We start from the raw sequence: 22682 nt of genomic DNA, 5'->3' as shown, positions 1-22682 counted from the left end.
TAAGAGTACGTTTGGTTGAAAATTATTATTGATAATATTAATTATCAATCTAATATTATTTAATTATGATTTAAATAATGAGTAATTCTCAACTAATGGAGCATCACCACTAAGTCAACAAATGAAGGATATAATTCAGATAGAGCATGACCACTATGTCAACAAATGAAGGATATAATTCAGAATATGATTACTTTATAAGTACAAGATTTTATATGATTTCAGAATTTTTTTATTTTTTTTTCAAAATGAGTTCAAAGGTTGAACAAAATAAAATATTAAATTATATTTTATTCTTCATAATCTTAATTATATAATCAAATATCATAATTATATCACTAAATTAATGCTAATTATTTTCTGATAATTAGAAAATCTTAATGAATTAAAATAAGAAATTTGTCATAAATTTGGATATTCAAAGCAATTTTCTCATAATTATAATAAAACGGAAGACAAAAGAAACCTGACTCTCCCAAAACTTGCAGTGTCAGCTCTTTTTCTCTAAATTCACAATTTATTGCAGATTACAGTAGATTAGATAATGCTTAATTTACTCGTCAAGACGGATCAAAGAGAGGGATTGCATAAGAGTGAAAATATTTTAAATTAACAAGAAGATAAATTCACAATCTGTCCACAGATTAATTTTTGATATTTGATCCATTTAAACTCAGAACAGAATCAGATTTCTCTCATTTTGTGAAATTTCAACTTCATCTTAATCAAGAGACCTCAACCACAAAATTCTTCCGCTAAGATACATAAAGAGGCTAAAGTAGTCTAACCTCCTTTTTTTCACAATTAATTGCGGAAGCCCTATTTACCAAATAATGGCAATCGATCGAAAGAAAAATCTGAAACCTATTTCGACGACCTAGTAAAACAAAATAGAGAAAAGGTGGAACAGTATGCGAAGCAATCAACTCTTGTTAGCTTCCATAAGCCGGCGTTAGAATTTCCTACGATTTGACTCCAACAGCTGCCGCTTCGTTTCCTAGCTCTTCATTTTGGAGACTCTGGTAGTAGTTTACCAAGACCTTCCATCCACTGGGGCACATGAAACCATCAGGTGGGTTCTCTCCGTTTCTTGCATACGTGCGCATCTGCATCAATCATTCAGTGACAAATTAGAACAAGACAATAAAGCAACAGATCAGGATAGATGCAATACCTTTGTTCCTGAGATGAAGAGAAAATCTTGAACCCGAGAAGGATCAAAAAATGACATCTTTTTGGCCACGGTGTCATAAGCTGCTACCTATCAGTGATAAAATGTGGGCAATTAGAGACTAACCTGGCGAAAGAAATGTGAAGCATATGCTGGATCTCTCAATAAAACCAAAAAACTTCCTAATTGAATATTTAATCAACATATGACAAATGCTATTTTTGCTCTAGCCATAATAGAATGGCGAAGGCAAGGTGCAGCAAGATGAGGGTTTATGAAAATCATCCCTTTTGCAACTCCAATTTGCATATTTCCATGTCCCACGCCATACATGACTATGTTAACACACAGGTATATAAGTTCTTTCTCTGTAACAACGTGAAGAACCTAGAGGAAGTAGTATACAGTGGTATCATGATGGATATAGCAATGCTAGTTTGTCAGTCCGTTTAAAAGTTTTACAATAGACGTTCCCGATAGAAGCCAATACCACTCTGGAAAATACAATGTCAATTATACTAGATATCTATTGAATCAAATCAAATATTAAAGTAGCTAAATCATTCAAGGAAAGAAGGCAGAGTCTACTACTATGGCAAAATTAATGTTTACTCCTGAAACCTAACATAAGCCTTTCACAAAGAGAACAGCTAATGAATGCAGTAAATATTCATCAATACCTTGCATAGTTTAACTGGAGTTTATAATTTGGATAGGATGAATATACCTTGAAAGGCAAAATATTAAGCTTCTCGAGACCTGGAGCCATGCTTAAAACTTTTTTGCCATGATCCGGGTCATATAAATCTCTTTTCTCAGTTGGATGACCCATTCCAGCTGGGTCACGACCTACAATGTAGAAATTAGCACCAGCATTAAGCCTTGCCTTAGCATGCCATTGTACTTCTGTTGGCCCTGCATAATGCATAGGAGAAGGAAATATTGCCACAATAGTTGTCTTTGGGTCAAGAACTCCATCTTCCAGAACCTGCTCAAATATGTCACCACCAGTCATGCCTCACTCATAAGCATATCAACGGTGCAAACTTAACAAATCAAAATGCTGAGCATGGACAATAATCATGACCTTGCTGTGTTGTTCCATCCGCACAGCCAATGGTACATCATCTGCCTTGATAAAACCACCCAAAGGATGTAATAGTAAAATGGGATTTTTGTAGCCCATATCTAACAAAAGTTTACGTGTATCATTCATCAACAGAGCATGGCCATTATGTACAGGGTTTCTCAACTGAAAAGCAAAAACAGCATCAGCCCCGCGTTTGTCAAATTCTTTGCGCAGTTCACTGGGAGAAAGCCTATAATGATCAAGGCCATCATGGTATTTGATGGGTTCTAACACTTCAAGATCCCCGCCAATCAGCCAGTTTCCAGCAGGACTAATTACCTCCTCGACATAGGGTAACCCAGAAACTGTTGTTCCCCATGTTCTGGCAATTCTTTCTTCTTTGTTATGTTTGTAAATTTCAATTCTGCAGAACAAGCACAGTAAATTCTCTTGATCTTGTGCATATGAACATATATTATTCATGTTCAGTGAGCAAACTAAGATACACTAAACTCTTTAATATATGCCCTTGACCTAATAAGATCAATATATAACTTGAACCTGCCTTGAAAGAAGGATGAGTGAGCATTGAGTGAAACTTTCAAAATAGTTAGAATGCATGTCTACGAGGATATTATGTTCACTGCATATGATACCAAAATATTTTGGAAAGACAAAATGTCCCAAAATTCTTGCAAAATAAACATGCTCTCTAATTCACACGGAAAAAAAAGAAAAACTTTCATTTCTTTAAAATCGCCTCAATTTTTGTTCAATAAATAGATATAGAAAAAGGAAACTGAAATGTTCCCTTCAACTTTTTAGTCACACATCTAACATTTGTGGTTTCTATCTCTCTCATATATTGTTTAATTACCCCTTAAGAAGCTTTCAAGAGCCATGCAAGTCTTTTGGAAAGTGGGCTCACTGATGAGCCTACACAATTTAAATTGTCATTATATTTAATTATCTTGACAAGGATGATAGGCCATTGAGGGCTTTCTTGGGGTTGATTCCAAAATCAACTATATATTTGTTTTGTACATTCTTATTGAGTTATTTTTCAACAAATAAGCTTATACTAAGTTCACATCCCATATATAGTTGTCTGAGTGATATGACCAATGGTCAAGTTCCAATCTGAGGATAAGCCACAAATTTAAGAGACTAAGTATACTTGTCGTTGTAGAGGTCCAGTAGTTTCAATCCACACTAATCAAATCATATCACAATCCGAGTTTATTGGGTTGAATCTCATCTTTTAAGAGTCAACTAGCTTTGGATGGCTCTTGTATCTAAAGAGGAGTTTACTATCTTTTGCATCACTAAAAAAGTGGATTCTCCCACTTTCTTCAATCACCTTCTGCTTCTTAGACTCTATGAGTTTCATAAGAGAATGCCTCATGAAAAACGACCCACAAAGACTTCCTAGTTGTATCCTTAGGGTTCAGGTTTGGGTCACCCTACGTGGATTTAGGACAGATTTATTTCTTGGCTTCGTTCGGTTTCTTCTAATTTTTTGTCTAATTGTTAAGAAAAAAATTATTGATCTTAGAATTACTCTTTTTAATACTATGCCACAGAAATTTGATGCAACAAGGGATCTTTCTTCTTTCTTAACTAAGGAAACTTAAAATAGTCCAAATAAATCATGTTAGGCAAAAAATATTCCAAATCTGCATACAAAGTTCGATGCATGCAAGCAAACAAGAAGCATTTATTTGGGGGGAAATCGAAAAGGGACATTGGTAGTCAAGATGCCGAAGAATTATATTATTGCTCCAGGTTGAAAACCAAAATCGATGGCCGATGGCCTTATTTGGTGTGCACAGTAGTGTCATTGGATTAATTTACTCTGTAACGAGGATAACCGACGACTTCAACCCCTATAATAATGGACAAGAAACAAATCACGAACCTTCTAAGAATGGCAACGAAACCGCCGCCAGGCGCAACCAGCGTGACATCAGGCGCATTCCCGATCGCCTGCTTATCCTCGTCCGTAATGGCGAGAACGATCGGCAACGACATATTGACGAGGGATCCGTCGTCGAGGCGGAACGAGTTGAAGTGGAGGCTCTGCAAGTACTCGTGCTCCCGCATGAACCCCCTCAGCGGACTCGCCCATCCCTCCGACACCACGTGGACCCACTCGAGGTCGACCGCGCCGATCTTAACCGGAGGCAGCCGCGCCGCCTCCGCCCGCCTCGCATCCCGCTCCGCCTCCGGCACGATCAGCTCCACGAGCTTTCCGCCGTCGGGATCGATCAACGAACTCCGCACGACGCCGCGCCCCGGGGCACCGAGCTGCGACATCGGGAGGCAATAACGAGTCAGGGGGTTGGATTTGTGCAAGGGATTCGAGACCACGAGGCGGACGTGGGATGGAAACTTGGGAAGCGAGTAACAAGCCGCGGCGTATCCCGATCTCGACGGCGGCGTCGGAGGCAATGGCGAGGGTGTGGAAGCGGAGAGCGAGGATGCGGTGGCGGAGAGAGGCATGGTTGCTGCTATAGCTGGTTCGGGAGTGGCTCTCCTGCTTTGGTGCCTCCAAAACAGGGGGGGAATGCAGAATTTTTAATTCGATTAGGAAATTGCTATAAAGGAAGTGTTTAATGGCAGAGGTAAGAATAAGGAATAATGCACAGGAGCCGCATGTTCGATGGACGGCTGGAATTGGCTCTGCGGGAGACCATAGCTTTGCAGCCAGATATGTAAAGGTCCATAATAATAATAATAATAACAATAAAAGGGGAAAATTTTCAAAAATGGCCATGCAAAATTTTGGATGGAGATTGATTCGGACAGGGAAAAAAAACAAAACAAATAAAGTAAGTTTGAATTCAACCTTCTTATTCCCTGTACAGGCCCACTGAATTAGGATAGAATGGTTATTCCTAAATATAAATGAGTCCGGCGAATGAGTGCGTCGATGAGATTGGACTAAACCGGTGAGACGATCGGTTTGGACTCAGTTTGATGGGCTGAGGTCGAATGAGGGGCTTGATCAAGGTTTATCACCTCTTGCGACCTGAGAGGAACAAACTAAACTAGATAAACAAAGTTATGACAGAAAGGCGTGGAGGGCTGGCTCAAGGGAGTTGTGCCAAAGCACATGTGCACAATGTGCTCGTCAGAGCACAAGCACACTTGCTCAAGTAATTGGTGGCCAAGTATACTAACAGCTCAAGTTGTGCCCACGCACACACGTGCAAAGAAGTGGCCAATTTTAATTTTGTTTGTCCAATGATCATCTCAAGTCAAGAGCAATAACAGACTCTTAAGTCCCCAGTATACCTCTTGTTGGTTTTCTGTCTTTCCTGTTCATCCATTAAATGAATAAGTCGCATAAAGTGGCCTATTGGCTCCATTGGTTCTTAACTCCTCGTCGCTTGCCTCTTTCCACCATTCCATTCTCTCCGCTCTTTTTATCTTCACATCAGTCATAGACAACGACCGGCACAACTTAAAAGGCCGTTCACAATGAAAAGGTGATGAAATTTGTGTCAGAGGCGTAGAAAGGAAGGAAAAATATGCATTTATGTAAACAAGAAAATTGCACATTTCTATTTCATAGCATAACATAATAGACAAGGCATTAATAATTTGCATGGATGGTTAGCATTGATGCTTACAGAACGAATTAAATCAGACCCACATAAGGCAATACAATTATCACCAAATACTTTTATTAATCTCTTGAATAATTTCTGCAAGTAAAAGTCATGATATCTTGAACCTCATTAGAAAACAAATTATTTCAAAGTCGTAAAATAAATAGTACTAACATTAGCAATGCACAGATTCTGAGTTACATTGTAAATAGAAGAGTTGAAAGGTGATCCGATGCAGGCAGACACTCCAACCGGTCATTGGAAATTTTACAGTTACTCTTTTCCCATTCCCTTGAAACTTGCGTGTGCATTCTTATAGTAGCAACAGGAGAACAATCAAGAAACTAACATCAAGCTTACTGTGCCAAACGCCGAGATCTTGAATGCTTTGTGTGCTGTAACGTTCCAAGACCAAATTATCCACATCAGATATTTTCATCCACGTCGATTATCACAATATCAACTTATGACTGGATTATATATGCAATTCAGAAAACAAAGAAGAAAAATGCTAACCTCATGTGTTAGCCATTTTCAGCACGGTCATATGCGTTAGACTTGTGTTTAGGTGCAAAACTAAAGCCTTCAGGAACTTTTCCAAGCAACATCTCAGTTATCCGAATCTGCATTGTTACCGAACCAACCATTGTAAACAATCAACAATCTTCTTTCGTTAGATGCACGTTATCAATTATCCATACCCAGTCAGCAGCTGAATCAGATGCCATTAAGGTCTCGAGATCATCTCGACCATAGTAGCTGGGTGGTCTCCAGTTTATACGTTGGGGAATGATTTCTAACAGACCTACTGGTACATAGCGGCATGTGTAACTAAGCCATTCCAACAAGAAATGTCGTGTTGTCTCCACACCTACAAGGGTTTCAAATTTGAGGATGTAATCATAATATGAATCAACTGAACAAAGGAAAAGAAAAATCCAGCATCAGAGTTTATACAGAAGATAAATGAAAGTGGAAACAAAAAATTCTTACAATAGTTGATTTAGTGATTTGTTTCACCTTAAAACTTGATTCAATTGTATATACCCATGAAATGCACAGGTAAATATTTTTATACAATAATCTAAAAGATAAATAACAAAAGATAATAACAAATCAGAAAATGTTGATTAAACCGTCATAAATAAACATCTAGAAGACAGTGATGTTGCTAGCATAGAATAGACCAGTCATGTTAATAATCCATCATAATTAATCAGTCTAATCATATAGTAATGTTCGCCACTATATAACTCAGACTGTTTTACGTGTTTACTTAAATGTCCTTCAGCAATATCATTTCATCATCAACTGCATTTGTAATTTTTGAATTGGGTGTAAGTTTATTAGAATTATAATACTTGAGAATTTTCATTTACAGAAACTATGATGTAGTTTGGAACAAGAATTACTCTACATGGACTGTGTTAGTTTAGTCAAAATATAGCACTCAGAATTTTCATATATAGAAATTATGATGTAATTTCAAACAAAATTTGCTATCTATACGGGGGCTTATATACACTTCCATTACCATATACTTATGTAGGGAATGAAGTTTGTGCTTGTATCCATTTCTAACAGTATGTCCATTTCAAACGTGTGTGCATGTACAGGCATATAAGTTTCCTTGTCAAAACACAAAAACACTGCAGTGGTACCTATACACAACCACTTTCTGAGCAACAGTAACTATGAATGTAATATAGAAGTATTGCCAATGTCTCTTGAAAATTGGATAATAGCCTACTTATTTAATGCCTCAATGAACATACCTTTAGCATCAGAGCCCCAATGTTGCAGGCCAAATTGTACAAAATCTTTTAGAATATTAAATCTCTCTCCAGATGTAATATCCCAATGTCTTTGTTCCTTAATCTCAGTAAATATCCAAGGCTGTTACTTAGGACAAAGAACAGAAATTAGTGATGCATGAAAGACATGACTACCAAATAAGAAAATAGTTTCAAATTAAATACCATAAACAATTCAAAATTTTAGAAGTTAATATGAAAAATGGTAGGCAAGGAGAAACCTTTATTAGAGCAGCTCTACCAATCATGCCGGATGCAAGTGGAGGGCAGTCAGATGTATGCTTGATCCAGTCAGTATATGAGAAAATGTCACCATTCCCTAAAATTTGCAGATCATCTGGGGCTTTTCTAGCACATTCATAGATGTAATCCCAATCAGCAAGCTTGCTATATCGTTGTTGTCGTGATCGACCATGTATAGTCAACACACAGGCTCCCCATTTGCCTATATCTGATACTAGAGAATCAATGCGATTTCTCCCTTCAAAATAGCCTGTTCTTACCTAGAACATCATAAATATACTGCAAATCAGGGACCATACCCTCTTATGTTACCATATAATTATGAAGAAGTTAAGCTAGCACTGTAATTACATGAACAAGACCAGATCAGGCAATTGGATTAAGAAAAACTGTAATCGCCCATCAACAGATCACTTTTATTATAAGAGAGGAAATGTTTTTACAAAACCAGTAAAAGCATGTTGAATCAGTCACTAGCCTAATGGTAATTCAGAAAATGGTTTTGCAAGAATTTGTTCTACCATCACCCCTCTTGTTCATCCTTCCTTCTCCAACAAGAGTTTCACTCCTGAGTGGCCCCCTACCCTCATCACAGATGGCACATCTGGCCTCACCATTAGAATATCATTATATCAGTCAGCATCATCTATCAGTGTATGATCCCTCTTCCTAATCCTTGTCAATAGAAGCTCACCTTCAACTTCTCTCCCTCCTCAGCTCTTCCTGCTTCCTACTAGCAGCAGATGGCCGAGCTAGAATCTTGGGGAACTCTCCTCTCGTGTCCCAACACCACCACTTTCTGACCTTTCTAACTTACATAGTTCCTGTCAACAGAAGCAAAGGTAGAGCACCCCATATGGTAGTGTGCCACCTTCCAGCTCCTCTCTCCACCTTTTAGGTGATTCAACTCAATCTTAGGTGTTTCTATACAATGTTGAGATCATAGAACCACACTCTAAATTCTGCTAAGTTATGAATTGCTTGGAGCCATTACAACAAACATCCAATTGTTCTTCACCTCCTTTGATCAGCTAATTCTTCCTCATCACTGGAGCTGACAGCTCATCCTCTTAATTTCCTCATCTGGACAGTTCTGTCTTGGGTTCTTGCTTCTGAACCAAAAGAGCAGAAGATACAGGAGGAGCATTTTGTTGTCGATTTCCCTGCTGCATCTGCAGTTTGATGTTGTCCATATACAGATTTGCTATTGTTCTTCACTTTGCTACTAGTATTCTCCCTTTAATCTGCAGTATTCTTCATGTTGCTTCTTCCTATATTTCCAAGTGATTGTTCTCAGCTTTGCGTGGCTGCTGGAATTGGATTTCAGTCCCCACAAGGTTGTATTCCTCAACCACCTCACCATCCCTTCATCCTCAAGAATTCCAACTTTATCAACTCTATTCTTTGCAGGTTCTTTTCTTATTACCATTGAGAAACTAAATGGGAATAACTATGGATCCTGGGTTGCAACAATCAGGGTTTGGTTCATAGATCAAGGGTAATTAACACATCTGATCACATGAGCTGCCAATATTCTTAAGTCAGATAGTGAGACAGAGCTGAACAAGAGAGGACTGACCGACAATTATCGGCTCTGCTTTGGCAAGCCATTGATCCAAATCTTATGAGCATCTTTCAATGCTTCTTTTCTTTCAATGCACATGATTTGTGCTTTGTTGATATCTGTCGCACTTACAAGGTGATTGAGAATCTCTTCCAATTTCGTCAATCTGAAATAGAATGATTACCTATCTGGGTCAGTTTCAAGCTTTTGCTACTGATTACAGACATTTACTTCAGCTCTCCACTGTGTCAATTGGATGCTCAACTCATGATGATAAGTTTATTGCTATTATGTTTCTTCAGACTGCACACTGAACTTGAGCCAATGCAGGCAGATTCTTGGAGAAACATCTATTCCCTCACTATCAGATACTTATATGAAGATGTTACACGACTCTATTACTTCTGCCCCACAAGTTTGAGCTAGAATGGACCATTCTGCTCTTGTAGTTCATCCAGAGTTAGAAGGGTCTGGTAGAGGCATCCAGGGCAGATCCAGAGATGGGCATCCATTATGGGAATGAGAATATTTGAAGGACATGTCTCTCACGTGGTTCAGTCAGATCCAATGTTAAATGATGGACCACTAGTTAGTCATCCAATGCCAGCTACACTGTCTTCATCTCTGTTAAAGAGTAAGCTCGGAAACTCCAGCTCCAGCTACAATCGACACCCCCACTCATTTCTCTATCCCTCTTAACTCATGGAGATAATTTCACTACTTTCCTAGCACGTACTTTGAGCCATCTACCTAAATCCTCAATTCAGGAACTTCTGAACACATATCTGATAACAACAATCCTTTCTTTAGTATTACGTCACCGGCATCTACTATCAGTGTCATGCTTGCAAAGGGCCTCTCACACTCATAAAAGACATTGGGTAGGACCATATTGCTTCATCATTATCACTTTCCCCCTACAAACTTGAATTTCCTTTGAATTTATTGTTAGTAACAACACTAAATTGCTAAATAGCAACTCTGTTTCCAGATCCATGAACGGAGAAGGGTATTGGCATAGAACACAAGTCTCAACTCCATGAACCAAGAAGAGTGTTGGCATAGAACACAAGTCTTGAGGATTTTACCCGCAAGCTTTATCTCCACCTCTGTCTGCATTTGTTCTGAACATCTCTTCAGATCCATTGTTGGTGGGGCAATCCAAAAATCTACATACCTTGCAAAATATTGGTTTCGCGAAGCTAATGAATTTTAAGTGTCCAGTCTTTATTCCCTAGTAGTGTCCATAAGCATGCTTATGCGCCATTTTCTTTGATACATGTTGATGACTACATCCTAGTCGTGTCCACTCAAAACTTGGATTAAATATTTTGATACATTCTGATGACTATGTCCTACTCTAGAATGACCCATCTGATGACTATGTCTTACTCTAGAATGACAGTTTTTCTTACTGAAAGAATGTTCTGAAACTTTTCACATCTTGTGCATTAGGATTTTTAGTGAGAATGTTTAGAATATTTCTACCGTACTTTCAAGTCTTTCTTTTCTAGTTAGAACATTCTTTCACAGCTATCTAGTTATCAGATGCCCCAGCAAAAAAGGGGTTGTTAAAAAAAAATACACATGATAGAGATACCATGTATATTACCACCTCAAATATTATCATCCTCTATCCTTCATGGTTAGATCTGCTTTACCATTCTTTTGAATGCACCAGGATCATTTTGTTGTACTTATTTTGTTCATCTATTATCTCCTACCAAAGAAAAGTTGTCTCCTAGATATATTAAGTGTATTATTCTAAAAATCAATCTCAATAGCCACTTGAGCATTTTGAATAGGGATTCAATTCACATACCCTATATTTGGTCCTCTATATGCAGCCATTCTAAAAGGCCCAGGCGGATTGCACATAAAAGTTAGGCAAATGAAGTGAAAGCGTGGGCAGTTTAGAAGAACTAAATGGACCAGATTTGTCAAAAACAGCTTTACCTTATAGCAAAGGTTAACTTATTCCGCTATCACCTAATCCTCCCTCAAATGTCATGTGAAATCCTCTAGTCTCTTGTCTCATGCCAACCGGCAGCAGATGAAAATGAGGATTGAGGTTGTATGCAATGATTTCATCATCTTCTTCATCCTACTACTGTGATTTCTTCTCCACTTCAAAGTAATGTTTCTCCAATTCTCATCTCCTCTAATGTTTCCCTTTAAAATCAGTTATTTAAAAAATAGTTATCGGAGGCTGAAAATTTCTTCTCCTATACAAGGCAGATCTTTATCTTCTTCTCATCTCTAGTTCTCATATCCTCTAAACATTATAGTTGTTTCCTTTCAACATAGCTGTTGAAATAGTTGTTGGAGGCTACAAATTTCTTCTCCTCTCCAAGTTAAGATCTCCGTCTTCTTCTTCATCTTCTTTTAAAAAATTCAACTCTTCTAATTTTTGGAGTTGTTCTCTACAAAAACAGTAGTTGAAATAGATAGTGAAGCCTGTAGAAATTTTCCTTGATATATTTAATATATATGCCAATCCAACAGATCAGTCCAATTGTTGATGAACCAATGAAATGGAACTTGGATAGGTTGATGCTCTGTCCAGTTTTGTATTTCGATAACTATATCAGAATTTCAAAAAGAAGTGCTATAGTATACATAATAAAAACAAAATTAAATAAGTTATTACAAAACAATAGTACAGAAATTACTTGAAAGTACAAGGTTTGTATACCTTCACTGTCAAAGGTGTCAAAACTGTGGACGCAGCAGCTTGAATAATGCTCTTCATTCTCATTGGTTTCATGATTAGAGCAGATCCAGCACCTTTGTTTACAACAACATCAATTGGACATCCCATATTGATGTCAAAAAAGTCAACTGTGCATTCACGGTCGATGAGCTCAATAGTACGTGCCACAGTATCAGGATAAGCACCACAAATTTGTACACCAAAAGTATCCTCCGACAAGTGCCGCCTCAGCAGTGCCCACTCTGAAGCCTGTCCCTGATACAACAAAATATTTCAGTATATAAAGGGGAAAATTCAAGCTTGTAGAAAAAGGTCCCTATCTGATTACAATTTGGCAAGAAGATGCTAACTGAAATAGTTACGAATGATTGATTTTCATGGTTTCTCCTGTTGAATTTTCTAATTCAAATCACACTTCAAACCAAAAACAATTACAATAAACAAATCATTACCACAACATACAGGCCATCTGGATATTCATTCTAAATCAGTTGATCTATAAATTAGGCCATTTCAAGAAGCTTAAGCTTTTGGGCCCTGAGTTATTAGTGGGTCAATCCAATTTATACCAGGCTACCAGCCTTTTCAAATTACGTACTTAGTCATACATTTGAATATAACATAATACGAGAAAAATCAAACAGCAACAAAGCTGTAATTTCCTATCATATGGGAAATCTACGAACTTGAAGAAAATTCTGCTTAAAATGCTATGTGATGAAGCTAGGTAGTGTGGCTTCATTCCAAAACAAAATTCCCTATTGTGTTATTAGATTAATTCACTCCTTTTGTTTTCTTTTTGTAAACTCTGTAACCCAATATACTATTCGCATATTGCGCCGGCATCTATTGAACACAAACAACTGAAACATGGTCTCAAACTGAACAGTTGGCCTCAACTGATATGGTAGAATCATTACTAGAATAAAGTGATTAGGTGAATAGTGGGACACATTCTCTGAAATCTCCATACATTATCTTATGGAGGGTGCCTCCATAAGTTAACGCAGACCTATCCCAAATCTTAAAGATTTTTTTCCTAATTTCTTTTTCTCCTCCAAATTATCTTCTTTCTATATCACTTGCGGAATGAGCAGCCTTGGGGCGTGTAATGAGAGGCTCTTCACCAACCATGACCTTGGGCTTGAGGTGGTACGCACTGTTGAAACCACCCTTACCAACCAGGATCACCTCAACATCATGTTCAGCAGTACAGCCTTGTCGATGGCATGCCCGTAAGCACCTGCTCAATGTTGATGAGATCACCTAGAGCACACTTTGGCCACCAACATGGAGGGCATTCCTAGCTATACAAAGCACACAATAAGGGTGATGCTACTAGTGAAGCATAGTAACATCGTGATCACATTGAGCAAGAAGGCAACAGCAGATTGACAATCTGGTACAAAACCTCAAATGTAGCAACAGGGTCAGGACCTTAAAGGCAGCAACACTGTGACTAATGCAGATGAGGAGGAAGAGGATTTGAGTAAGAAGACGATTTGGGAGGAAGAAAAATAAATTAGGAGAAAAAACTTTAAGACTTGTGATGGTCACATATTGGTTGTAGGAATGGCAATTTGCTTCTCATGATTAATAACTTCCAGTGAGTTGTTACACCATAATCAAAAACAAAAACAGTCTTCTATGAATTCAAAATGCAAGCATTACCATTTGATAATAAAGTAGCAAAATGAAAGTAAGTTTGCAACTACATCAAAAGGTGCTCATTTCAAGAGCAACTATTAGTTCCACTCTTCGCGGGGAGCGTGGCACAGGGCAGCAAAGGCTCTGAACTGGTAACCATCCGGGAGCATATGCGTCATTAGACAAATGAGTCATGATCTGAGTCGGAGAAGGCGGATTGCCAATAGTACCTAAGAACATGCTAGCCAGTATGCAGGTGTGATCGCTGTAGTTACTCGGAGGAAATATGCAACGTAGATCATAATGATCATGGTAGAGCTGGTACTTATAAGTCCACCAAGGAAAGCCAGTCTTCAATTGGGTATCAACTGACTTGACAGGTATTCCAAGTGATTTCAATTACGGAACATATGCTTCGTAAGGACCCGCATCCCAAAACCAGGTGGATTATCCTTCTCTGTACATTCTCAGCGTAAACTGGAATGCGAAGGTAGTTTGGCTGTATTCCATGTGGTGTGAAGACACCAAAATTTTGTATTGCATTTGCAAAAGGCAGAGGCAACTCAATCTCCTTTGCATAGGAGGGGCTTGAAATTGGTTTGCATAATTTTGAAATTGTTTATGAATGGTTCATAGCTTTGAATATAAAGCGGTGAAACATGCAACAATAATTGGAGTCATCATGTTGACCTCAGTGTCAACCTGAGCATCAGTCATCACAGAGCTTTTGAGTTAGGTAATGTTTAATAATAATACTAATTGCTAAGCGGATAGCCTCAATATTAACAGTGTAATATCTGAGGGTTGGCAATATGGCAGTTGGGGGCGCTGATAACCTATAACTTTAGCTGCAACAAGTTTTGTGAAAAAATTGGGATCAATCATCAACGATGACGGTTTAGGTTCTTGACGAGGGAGTGGCAATGTCCTTGGGACAACATCCTTCTCTGTAGCTTTTGAGGGTTCTTTAATTAAGGTCGTCCCATCCTGTAATTTAAAAAGGGGATGAAATAAAATATATCCTACATATACAAAACGAGGTAAAGTGAGATAGATTATATATATATATATATATAAGTATTTAATTTAGATTTTATTACCATATCTAACTTTGACCTACATGAAAAACCGGATAAGGTAAGGATTTGGAGGAAGCATACATCCCATACCTCTCACTACCTCACCCCATTGTCATCCTTATGATGGGCAATAGAAGGGAGCTCCATAAAATGTGTCTATGAATAATGTTGGTATTTGAAATTGAATTGATGATTGAAAGGGAAAAAAAGAGAGAAGGAATTTCTAGATTCTTAGGTGATTATAACATCCCTTGGGCTAGAGGATTATATGATAGTCATATAATTCACCGTACTTTATCAATCAATTTTGGTCAATTAGAAAATATTAATACAAAAAAGATAATCTAGCAGAGATGAAAAATGCTAAAATAGATGTGTGAAGTTATTAGAAAATATGAACACAAAGTATTACCATCCAAAAGTAATTAGACGTAGCTACAAGCAATGATAAAATGAGAAAAATAGGTTCGAATATTATAGATATTTTCAAACATGACCCATCGATACTATAGCGAGATTAAATTGAGTTGACTAAAATTAAAAGTGTGAGTGATGAAAAAAACCAATGCAAGCATCAATGTAAAATAATAAGTGATTTAAGATACCAACATTATAGTAAAAATAGCTTTGTATAAAAAAAAATAGAGGATAATTCATGTTGCATGCTCAAATAGTAGGGACTACCAAAACTGGATAAAGATAATGATTTGGGCCACCACAGTTTTGAGTTTTGACAGCATACCTGCAAGAGATTTGTACACATAGCCATTTCCCCACATGTAATATCTGCTCCCAAACCTTTGCATATCCTTCTGAAGGGAAGATTCCCAACTGTGGTTAGGGGGGCGAGGTATAGCTTCCCTCTGAAGTCAATGAGCTTTCTTTCCCTAGCATGTGGTTTCAGACTTTCAACTTCAGAACACAAGTAGTCAGATGAAACACTATCCTGTCCATTATGTAAGCTACAATCTTGACCATCTTGAATTTTCTCTTTTTCAAGGTTTGTTCCTGCCCACATTTTTCAATCAGCAAATAAACCGTTAGTACCAATTGGGAAAAAGGAAATTCAACACAATAGAATTATACAAAATGAATCATAGAGCATACCATGACTAATATCTGATTCAAAGTTGCCCTCATCATATTTACTCTTTGGCTTCTTCAAGAGTCTGGCGGGGTCCTCAGAAATAAAATCACTCCCCAAACATTCATTTTCTATATACGTTGGAGAACAGTCTTGTGTAAATTCAGAGCTGCAAAGCACTTGTTTGTTATCAGCTTCCTGATGGTCTTTAACAATATCAGCTTCTGAGTTCATATGTTTACTCTTACCCACCTGCATGGAAGAATTAATGGCAAGTGAAAGAGAAAATTACCATGATTCTGTTTTTAAATAATTTGAACATGAATTAAAAAAATAGATTAAGGTGAAACTCAGTTTTTTTTTTTTTTACAAAGATGAGTAGTTGAGCTTGGTTAACTAGTTTCGGGTCCAATGTCAGAACATATCAAAGGCATTTATGGGGAGATAGGAGGTGGTGAAGATATTTATGTAATAACCTATATTAACTTGAATTCATAACTACAAAAGGAAAATTAGTTTTGGTATGTTCTTTGATCTTGAGAAAGTCACTAATATTAAAGTATTAAATAAGAATACTGTCCTGCAATGGTCTGAATGTCAGTCTTTCAGTTTACTTCTTGCTAAAAAGGGCAGTTGCGGGGAAGGATCGGGCCACATTAGGTCTATTGTACGCAGTCTTACCCTGCATTGCAAAAGGTTGTTTTCGCAACTCGAACCCGTGACCTCCGGGTCACATGGAGGCAACTTTATCGTTGCGCAAAGTTTACTTCTTACTATGAATGAAATTCTGTTACTAGTTGCTTATATAGAATAATAAAGATGTTTCAAGCAATAAATACTTTGTAACTGGGATATTTACAAGAAGAGCACTTATTTCCTGGAAATATCAGAAGAGTGCACCAAAAGGCCCCCTGTTTTGCCATGTTTCCTATTTAAACAGAATTGCTGATGATCTGCAAGAACCATTTATTTTTTAGATAGGAGATCCAAAGAGTTCCATGGGGTAAAGAATGACATTTGGATCAATTTTAGGCCAAAATGAGATTGCTGGATGATGTTTCAAAAAAGATATAATTTTCCCAAAGCTATATATTTGGAACCAAATGTGCCTATTAATCCATGGAATATAAATGAAAGTTATATATAATGTCTTAATAGGTGTGAAGTTGGTTGAAATCTCTATTGAGAGAGAGAGAGAGAGAGAGAGAGAGAGAGAGAGAGAGAGAGAGAGATGATAATTTGGCATAGCATAGCAAAGGCAAAAGAAGAGGCATCTTTTGAGGCAAATACAAGCAAGGGTTTGTGATTGATGACTTCTAAATTTACATTTCATTAAGGACCTTTGGAGTTTCCACCTACCTTTAGACCAAGGAGCTGGAGCTGAAAATCTGCCTTAGGAAAACTAACTTTATCCTTCCACAATAGCTTCTGCAGATCTTTATTTAGACAATTAACCTCAGAGCTCCTCTTAGCAGATGAATTGGGCTTTAATGATGTGCATTGTTTGTGAGTATTTGAATATCTACAAGTTATCCCATAGGGACATGTTTCATCAACATTAATGAATGGACAAATCCCTTCCAAATCCGGTGATTTCTGCAGCACAGCATAGAACAAGTATTCTTCAGAAATTAACCAGTAGTAGAATGGAAAATGATCCCAGAGAAGATACTACCTCTGCCAAATATGCATCCAAATCATGACTAAAGCGACAATTATCATTATAACGGCAGGCACCAATATTTCCAGTTTTGGCAATTTCAGGACAAATTTTTTTTGCAGACTCTTGCTCCTACAATTTTTTTCAAAAAAAAAAAATTTACTTTCAGGTATAACAATACAGAATAAAAAAAAAAGTTATCAACTATGCATGTACAGAGGTTGAAGCGAATTAAGAAAAGTCTGTGTGATGGCACATAACACTAAAGATCACTGCACATGATAGCCAGAACCTTGAGGATTTAAAAATGTAGGCTATAGCTATTTTTGTTTGAAAAATAATTGAAAGTTTTGTGAAAGCAAAGAGATAGCTCTATCCTCAAAAAGAAGCTTGCTGGGGGCAGAAACTCAAGAAATCAATCCACTAATTGGAGGAAAAGCTCAAAAGAACTTTTAAATAATGTTACTTCGACTAGTTCCTTGCATCCTCATTCTACTACATTTGAAAACTACACCTCAACAAAATCTTTTGTATTATACACTTCCATGAAAGTTTTAATTTCAAATAACTAATAAAAAAGTAATGTTTTTGGGTGCTTCTAAGAAAAGTTTGGGATAATTCTTGTATATTTTTTTACAGATGTTGAAATTCCATAGATTTGTTTGTATATAAAAAATCAATATAAGTGATGCACTTGATTCACTGCAGTTGCAGGAACCTATATAGCTTATGTTCATTAACAACTTTGCGGTGGTGTCTGTTATTCACTTCAAACCAAAATGCAAACTAAACATAAGGCACCTTCATGTTTTCTCATTAGTTATTACCTTCTTTTGCTTAGTAGACAAAATCCATTCTCATATTCGATTTCTTGTCAGTATCATTTTCCCCTCAGACTTGGGGTGTTCAATTGTTTCTATTTAGCTAATGTGTTAAGGTTAGGATATGATAATCACTTGTTCTATTCGTTGTCTTTTTCAAAATAGTCCTTACCCAAAAGGTTGTGGCCATTGTGACCTTGTTTCACAGTGCAACTTTGACTCTTGTGATAGTATCCTCTTTCTTTTTTTTAAAAAAAAAAAAGAAGATACCCTTCTTTTGTCATTCATTATCCAAAAGTTTGTGGGCACTATGACTCTTTCTTCCCCATTCAAATTTTGCATCTCTAAATTCCACCTGCAAGTACACGAGCTCTTTATCCTCTCCAGACTCCACCATTACATCTCCTTCTATTTAGATTAGCAAAGTAACAACCACATCAACTTAGGCACTCCAACTTCCATGTTTAACTTGCCCACTAGTTTGCCTAGGTTTCAACCTAGGACACACACATTCTTCATAACAGCATTCCACTTTACATCCTGCTACTCATATAACATTTCCTTGGATAGATTTACCTGTTCTTTATGCAGCAGTTTGTCAGTTTGTCAGTTTCTATCTACTTTCTTACTGAATCATACTGGTAAGCCTTAGTCAAGCAATGGTTGAAGCAAATTATGCATGATGACAAGTCAGAATTTCCCTCTCCTAGAACACAGAATCCAGCTCCATCCCCAGTTAAGATTCAGACTGTTTGATATAAATAGAGGTGCAAATACTAAAGAGTGCTTAATGATTTTTAAAATAATGTCTAGTGGTTTGAAATTATATTGAATGAGCTGTTACTCTTGTTGGATCCTAATTGCCCAGCTAGAAGAGAGAGGGGTTTGATAGACAGCCCAAAAATTTTAAACACATCTCAATTAAATGTTAGCAGCAAGTGTGTGTAACAAGTATAAATGTGATAAATGTGGGTACAAAAGTGTGAAATAAAATTAATAATGCTGATGCAAATATATAACATGGTTCAAATACTCCACAGCCTACGTCGTATAAGGTGCATTACTACTCACAAATCCACTAAACTACCCCTTTACAAGAAACACTGTCTACAAGTCAACAATGAAACCTCACGAGGATGAATAACATTAACCCAAACTTATGGAATTTCCACAAGTGTGGAAGTTTGAAACAAGATGACCCCTAAGTAACAACTCTAGTTAGAGACTCATATATATCTTAATGCAATTGATTTACTCAAAACAAACCCAAAAGTACAACATCAAACACAATACATGGTAGCATGTCTTCGGATCTTTATCCAAGCTCGATAACTATTTTCGAGTTCTGAATTCAACTCTGACTCCATGCTTGGCTCCACAATTGATCCATGATGTCTATCATCTAAGCTTTATCTTGATCGAGGCTACCTACCCTTGAGTCCAATCCACATGATTTCGGATCATCAAATTGGCATGTTAAAACTACTCGCTCAAATAGTATATCAAATATGAACTGGTAACTTAATCTTTTATCAAAGATAAAATCCCATAATAAACCTTAATAACAAGGGAGGAACCAACACTTCTGACTGCAAAAGATTTTTTTTCTCGTAAAAAAATGGCGGGCTTATTATAGGAGAAAACAATATCTAAAGGTGAGTAATCATACATCTACAGCAATCTAGTTTTGATGAGAAATCTAGGCACTTTGTGTACCATCATATATAAAGACAAAATAAAATGCACGTATTCCCAGACATATCTTTAAAGTCTAACACAAAATATTCACAGCAAAAATAAGTGTGTAACTTCTTGACACACAAGTTGAAAATGGAAAATGACTTTTAAGTAGATAAAGTCATGTCATGTGAGAATAATCATTGAAAGGGCAAAAGAAGAAAAAAGTCAAAAACCTAAACAAGTGGAAACAATATTCAAGTCAAGATATTCCAATAACCTGATTCAAATGGAGAGAAACTTTATTGACGGATTAGGGGAAAAAAGGAGATAATAACTCATATGCTTCAAACACGAGATGAGGAAATAATAGTAATAAGCAATAAAATACCTTTTGAACTAAGGCATATAAATGGTTTGAATGTATATCATAGACAAAGCACAAAGAAATCAGTATCGTCGTTAGAATTGCAAGAAACCCAGGTTGGTCTTTTATTTCTAAATAATATTATTTTTTTCAAGTTAGATTCTATTCTTGCACGAGAGGAGGCGCTAAAGTGAAGCACACAAATATTTGCAAAACATTAGTTGATGTAAGTGAAATGGCAATCGCTTCTTTATTGAAAGCATTCTCGTTCGAAAATTCAAATAATTCTACGTATCAATTATACACTGGAACGTGGTCACAAAACCATTCTATTCTATTAGTATAGTCAGAACTCCGGAGACCAAGCAAAAATTATGCCAAGAATAGCAACAAAAAAAGCAACCTGCTTTCGTTCTCTCTTGAGCTGCCGCCGGGATTTCTTTTCCTTCGTAACGACTACCTTCGGAACACTGCTCTTCTCGTTGGCGTTGTCGACGACTGCACTGCCAAGAGAGCCAGACCTGGGAGGAGGAGCACGCAAGTACTGGGATTTTACAGGGGCTATTGCTCTGGCCACCAAATCCTCCGGTCCCGGACAGGCGGCGCCCTCGAATACGGAAACCCCGACACTCTCACCGCCGACCGCCGACTCCATCTCCAGTGGAGGTTCCATGGCGAAGGCACGAGGTTTTTTAGCAACTGTCTTTCGGAGCAGCAGCCGTGAGCCAGTTATACTCGTAGTGGGGTAAAGGAACTACCTGAGTTCATCGCGCGGTGTGGATACCTCCTAAGATTCATAGGATTTAGGGTTACCAAGACCATCTCCAATTACAAAGTTTATTTTGATACACATTCAACATCAATTTAGTATCATTTCCTACATTAAAAAAATATATATTTTTTAAAATATCCTATTTTTTCATCTTATAATATATTATTCAACATATATATTAATTTATTAAATATTTTTATTACGATAATAATTATTATTAAAATTAAAAATTTTATTGTACATGATAACTAATTTTTATGATATTATATTTTTAGTTACAAGAAAATTAAAATTTAGTATTTTGTTATAAATAATTTAATAAACATCCTAATATTTAATATTTAAAGATAATACACAATAATAAACAATTTAGATAATTTTTTAAAAATATTTTCACAAACCAAATAATACTTCATTAATAATACATCATTATGAACCTTAATTATCAAAATTATCAAATTGTTCCCACAAATCCTCATTTAATGCATTTCTAAGGACAAAGTGAGCATTTTTATTTTTGATTCCTTCATATCTAGCAAGAAACTCTTGAAATCAAGTATTGTCATCTACTGTTATCAACATCTACAGTCGACGAGATTTCACCTTGATCATATTATAAAAAATATTAATTTATAATATTTAAGAATATTTTAAATATAAATTTAATATTATAATATATAATATTTTAAAAATCCGTACTTGCACCATTTTGGTACAAGTTTTGGGATCCCCATTGGAGGAGATTTTATGTCCTTTTTACACCAAAATGGTATTAAAAGGGCACCGATTGAGATGGTCTAAATATATATACGGTGTCCAAAATAAACTGATACGATATCGATCAATAAATCACGGAAAAATTTACATGCAGATTCCAATCACAAATAAAAATCTTTATTTCCACTCCCTAATCAAGATACTAATATAATTTATCTAATTATTCTTACTATTCTTAAATATAAAAATCGAAATATATATATAGTTTTTCTTAAAGTAAATTAAAATCTAATATATTTTCTAGCAAATTGAGCATGAATTTTTTCCACTTCAATTTGATGAAAAATATACTATTTTTTTTAAATAGTACGGATATAAAATATAATAGATTTTCTTTGAATGATGCTGAATTTAGGAGAAATTATATTAAGTACGAAAAAAATCATGCTCAATTTAATAAAAAATATAATCGATTCTAGTTTAAATTATTAAATTTAGCATAAATTATACTCGTTTTTAGACTATTTGTATGAGCAAGTTGAAGCAAATAAAATTTTACATGTAAGAGTGGAAATAGAATTTTTTTTATATATGAGAACTTTATACAAAATTAAAATTGTGATTGCGAATTTATCTCTAATTTACCGATAAAACAACAACATAAATACAC

At 36.4% G+C, this 22682-nt stretch overlaps 2 protein-coding genes across 2 annotated transcripts; both read right to left on the bottom strand.

Moving 5' to 3' along the window:
* Positions 1-621: 621 nt before the first annotated feature.
* LOC121996908 (ATP sulfurylase 2-like) lies at positions 622-4821 on the bottom strand. Its single transcript, XM_042551062.1, has 5 exons — positions 4159-4821; positions 2259-2664; positions 1899-2159; positions 1175-1261; positions 622-1106 (listed from the first exon to the last, which is right to left on the bottom strand). The coding sequence occupies exons 1-5, from the start codon at positions 4740-4742 to the stop codon at positions 963-965; spliced, it is 1482 nt and encodes a 493-aa protein (XP_042406996.1). The 5' UTR covers positions 4743-4821; the 3' UTR covers positions 622-962.
* Positions 4822-5951: 1130 nt separating this feature from the next.
* Positions 5952-21341, bottom strand: LOC121996907 (tRNA-dihydrouridine(47) synthase [NAD(P)(+)]-like). Its single transcript, XM_042551061.1, has 11 exons — positions 20927-21341; positions 17674-17790; positions 17358-17594; positions 16022-16250; positions 15657-15922; positions 12171-12443; positions 7890-8171; positions 7630-7750; positions 6556-6725; positions 6371-6477; positions 5952-6249 (listed from the first exon to the last, which is right to left on the bottom strand). Exons 1-10 carry the CDS (start codon positions 21194-21196, stop codon positions 6379-6381), a joined length of 2064 nt encoding a protein of 687 aa, XP_042406995.1. The 5' UTR covers positions 21197-21341; the 3' UTR covers positions 5952-6249; positions 6371-6378.
* Between the last annotated feature and the right edge of the window lie 1341 nt (positions 21342-22682).

Source organism: Zingiber officinale, chromosome 6A, assembly GCF_018446385.1.
Source record: "Zingiber officinale cultivar Zhangliang chromosome 6A, Zo_v1.1, whole genome shotgun sequence".
NCBI lineage: Eukaryota > Viridiplantae > Streptophyta > Magnoliopsida > Zingiberales > Zingiberaceae > Zingiber > Zingiber officinale.
This window is presented reverse-complemented; position numbering and strand designations above follow the sequence as displayed.